The following is a 3,573-nucleotide window of genomic DNA, read 5'->3' as shown; positions in this document are numbered from 1 at the left end:
AAGGCAAGGGTCTCTGGCCATGAGGAGAGATCATACTACCAAGGACTACACTCTGGTCCTGACATCCTTCTTACAGTATTGTTAGTAGTGGTTGGCCCCGATGGTTTCAACCTGTAACAAACCAAACTTGTTTCTACGTAGTAGAGGGAGGGTCATGATAACCCATCGCCTTTATCACACCTAGACATGTAACCCTCTGTCTTACAAAGATAATGAACTCGGTCTACAGAACCAACATGAAACCGCTCAAAAAGAACATGTTCCTCTGGACCCTTGTGTTTTTGTAACTTCATGAAAATGAACAAGCAAGTGTAGGAGGAATCATAATAACCATCATCAAGATTTTGAGATTCTAATAAGATTTTCTATTGTTTACCCACTCTACCGGATGGGAGTACAGGGGTTTCCACCAACCCAAAATAAGCTCGCATTTAACATCTGGCGTCCTAATAAATGGAGAGACTTTAGAGGTCAGTATAGGTTCACGGTGTAATCTATCCTGATCCAGCCACGTTCGTTACGTAGTTCGGTTAACCAAGGAACCTTAAGAAGAGAAGGCCTACTCCACACATCAAGGAAGCATCTACTCTCTTCATTGGTGACATTAGGAGTGAGAGCTGTCGTAGACGGTTAAAAAAGTCGCAGAACTTTTTTCAGCTCGGAGTTTTTGTCAAACCAAAGAGGAAACTCACACGACTCTTTATGTGTCCGACTCATTCCAGACTTCATTCACTCCAATTTTCTTTAGACCTCACTTTTGGTCGTAGCAGATCATTCTCTCACATTTCTTTACTCTATATTTTTCCGGTAACATACCTTCTTCGAGAACCTGAAAAGAACCGTCTTATTTGCAGCACCTGCAATCGTTAAAAAAGACGCGCTCCTCATTTGTGAAGAAAGAAGGCGCTACCTTGCCGATTTTGCGATCACAGTTTATACCATTAGTTCAACATTGATAATAAAGCCAGGCTTCATATGAACTTGGGTGGAACTTTGTGATGTACATAATGGAAGACACACGCAAGACTAGGTAAAACATGTCGTTATAGTAACGTTCCATTGCAAGCCCATCACACCAAGGTAAGGATACGAGAATAATTACCGCAACTAAGACGGAGCTTTGATAGAACCGCACCATAAATTCTTCGCTATTGAGGACTTGTGCTCTGGCCAAGAACCACTGGATAACCTTTTTGGTTCACAACCATATACATTGAAAACATTTATAACCGTCATCGTTCGAAAATACCTTTTATAGTTGTATGCATCCGCCATCCTTATGGATTACTCCCTTGAACGTCTTAGTGTGAAGTTGACTATGGATGTACTTTGAAATAATATTGTCGTACTCTGTGCTTGGGGTGACTGATAGTGAGATTGTACTATCTCACTTATTGGTCATGAGCTTCTTTGCATTTTTTCAATCAATCATATCTGTGATTCTGGTGTATTTCTTGTATGCTGTTCCATGCGATGGCTCATTGGTACTTGTGTTCATACTTGTGTTTCTCCAAGCTATCAATGGTGAAGCATTTGGTTTCTTGTGTTCAGTGTTTGCTCGCAGCATCACAGAAGTGAATTTCATCAACCTTGGCTTGTATTACCCTATTATACATCTGAGTGGTGTTGCTTGGCCTCTGTCTGGTATGTCAACTATTATCAGAACCATTGGCTACATGTGTCCACTCACGTATGCTATTCAAGCTGTCCGCAACATTCAATCCAAAGGCTGGGGAATATTTAATATTGAAGTTCTGGCTGGATTTATCTCCTCTTTGGTCTGGATTGCAATATTTTGTATTACAATAGTCGGTCTGTTAGCTGTAAAGCGTGTGCGATGAAGTTTGTACAATTTGAACCTTACTCAAGAAAATTCTTATAATCTAGCTAGTTGTAGCTAGTCATTTATTGTTGCTAGGTTAATACTAATACAGCTACATATCTAGGTGCTTGGATTTTTTTAATTATTTTCATCACCTTTTCAGACCATAGGTACTTACTTCTTCACTTGATTTTTTTTTAACACACACACACTCAATAAAATTAAAGTCAGAGAGCTTTCATACAACCTTACTGAAATTTACTTAGGTACCTATCTCATTTTTTTTTTTTTTTTTCAATTCTTTGTACTGTACTTACCTATAAATGCTGTGATGAACATGAAGTCTGTTCCAAGCAGTGCATCTGACTCAGAATCACGAGCATTTTCCCCCTCAATGGTAGCCAGGAATGCCATCGGGCGGGTATTGCGAGTAGCTGCCCCGGTTCCATGTGGAGGTAGATTACTATTCGGTGGACCTCCGTTGAGGAAAGTCTGTTCAAAGTGTTTTTCGCGTTGCACATCCTCATAGGTAGGAGGCTTGGCAACCGATTCATATGCAGGAGGAGCATTGAAGTCAACTTTGGGAGGACCAATGTCATCATTGAGAGCCTGGGGAAAAAATATCAAATTATCAATTTAATTAAATTGATAATTAATAATAATAAAAAAAAAATTGACCTGATTACATTACTTTCCTTTCTATAGGATAAGGAAAGTAAAAAAGCAAATTCCACTAAAGGGGGAAAAATGGGTTTTTCATCCATGCTTTATTGTAATAACCCAACTATTTCTTTAATAATGATAAGTAGTTTCTACAGTATAATCACAATATTTATGCCTGTCTGCTCAAGATACTTACATTAACATTGGGCATGTTAGTATTAGGACATCCAGGGTATGGGTTAGGATGAGTATGAGTTAATCCATACAAGATCAAATGTTGTTGATGTTTCTGTAGTTGAGCTCGTTGATACTCTGTCATTTCACCCGAGTGAGGGTGTGTGGTGGGAGGTGGTGGCAGTACCACCATAAAGCCTCCGTATGCTCCATCTTGAGCTCGGGGGATATTCATCGGTAAATCTGTAGGGGCAGGAGGGGGTGAGGAGACTACTTGTGTTAATGTCACCCCAGTTGATGCTGGAATGGTTTGAGTGTTGACAAATGGAGCGGAGAACTCAGAAGTAACTCGAGCTACAGGATTTGAACAGGATGTCACAAGAGATGAGCAGGTAGGTGTAACAGCATTGGTTACCTGGAATGGAAGTAAACAAGTCAGACAGTTAGATGCTTACAGCAAAATAAAGAAACCGAAGTAAAATTACCATTAATACTAATGTACTTTGTAATTATTCCTTGGAAGACAATGAAAGCCTTTGAACTAATATTAAGCTTCTCTCAGAAACAACCATACATTTTAGTACATGAGGTATAGGTAGGTATACCTTGGTTTTGGAATACTTTCATGAGATTGTAGACCCGGAGCTTTAAGAATGTCACATTAGAGATTGTCTGATTGTAATTCTTTGTAAGTAGGGACATAACAGTATGAAAACTCAACATTTATTTCTCCTTGCTTTATTATCAGCAGAAAACTCAACTTACTTCAGGTTGTGTTGAAGGTGTAGGATTGGGTTCTGCCATTTTGATGGCAAAGTGTCCTCAGTTCTCCGGAAAATCAACGTCCTAACACGTAAAACAATGCTAACTTTAGACTTCTCTAATTAAAATTAGTCATTCTTAATTACCTACTT

At 39.2% G+C, this 3,573-nt stretch overlaps 2 protein-coding genes across 2 annotated transcripts; one reads left to right on the top strand and one right to left on the bottom strand.

Moving 5' to 3' along the window:
- Positions 1-1,354: 1,354 nt before the first annotated feature.
- Positions 1,355-1,987, top strand: LOC113472840 (ABC transporter G family member 20-like). Its single transcript, XM_026832628.1, has one exon. It carries the CDS (start codon positions 1,401-1,403, stop codon positions 1,839-1,841), a length of 441 nt encoding a protein of 146 aa, XP_026688429.1. The 5' UTR covers positions 1,355-1,400; the 3' UTR covers positions 1,842-1,987.
- On the bottom strand, positions 1,884-3,567 carry LOC103522532. The gene is made up of 4 exons (XM_026832629.1): positions 3,425-3,567; positions 2,682-3,074; positions 2,136-2,431; positions 1,884-1,887 (listed from the first exon to the last, which is right to left on the bottom strand). Exons 1-4 carry the CDS (start codon positions 3,461-3,463, stop codon positions 1,884-1,886), a joined length of 732 nt encoding a protein of 243 aa, XP_026688430.1. The 5' UTR covers positions 3,464-3,567.
- Between the last annotated feature and the right edge of the window lie 6 nt (positions 3,568-3,573).

Source organism: Diaphorina citri, unplaced genomic scaffold, assembly GCF_000475195.1.
Source record: "Diaphorina citri unplaced genomic scaffold, Diaci psyllid genome assembly version 1.1 scaffold9086, whole genome shotgun sequence".
Taxonomy (NCBI): Eukaryota; Metazoa; Arthropoda; class Insecta; order Hemiptera; family Psyllidae; genus Diaphorina; species Diaphorina citri.
Note: the sequence above shows the minus strand (reverse complement) of the source record. Positions and strands in the feature narration are given on the sequence as shown.

Bases quoted from the DNA above. Each gene is read 5' to 3' on its own strand.
- LOC103522532 (XM_026832629.1), bottom strand. From the start codon at position 3,463: ATGGCAGAACCCAATCCTACACCTTCAACACAACCTGAA. The intron at 3,075-3,424 runs GTAAGTTGAGTT...CTTCCATTCCAG, and splicing joins CACCTTCAACACAACCTGAA to GTAACCAATGCTGTTACACC. The intron at 2,432-2,681 runs GTAAGTATCTTG...TTTTTTCCCCAG, and splicing joins CTAACATGCCCAATGTTAAT to GCTCTCAATGATGACATTGG.
- LOC113472840 (XM_026832628.1), top strand. From the start codon at position 1,401: ATGAGCTTCTTTGCATTTTTTCAATCAATCATATCTGTGATTCTGGTG.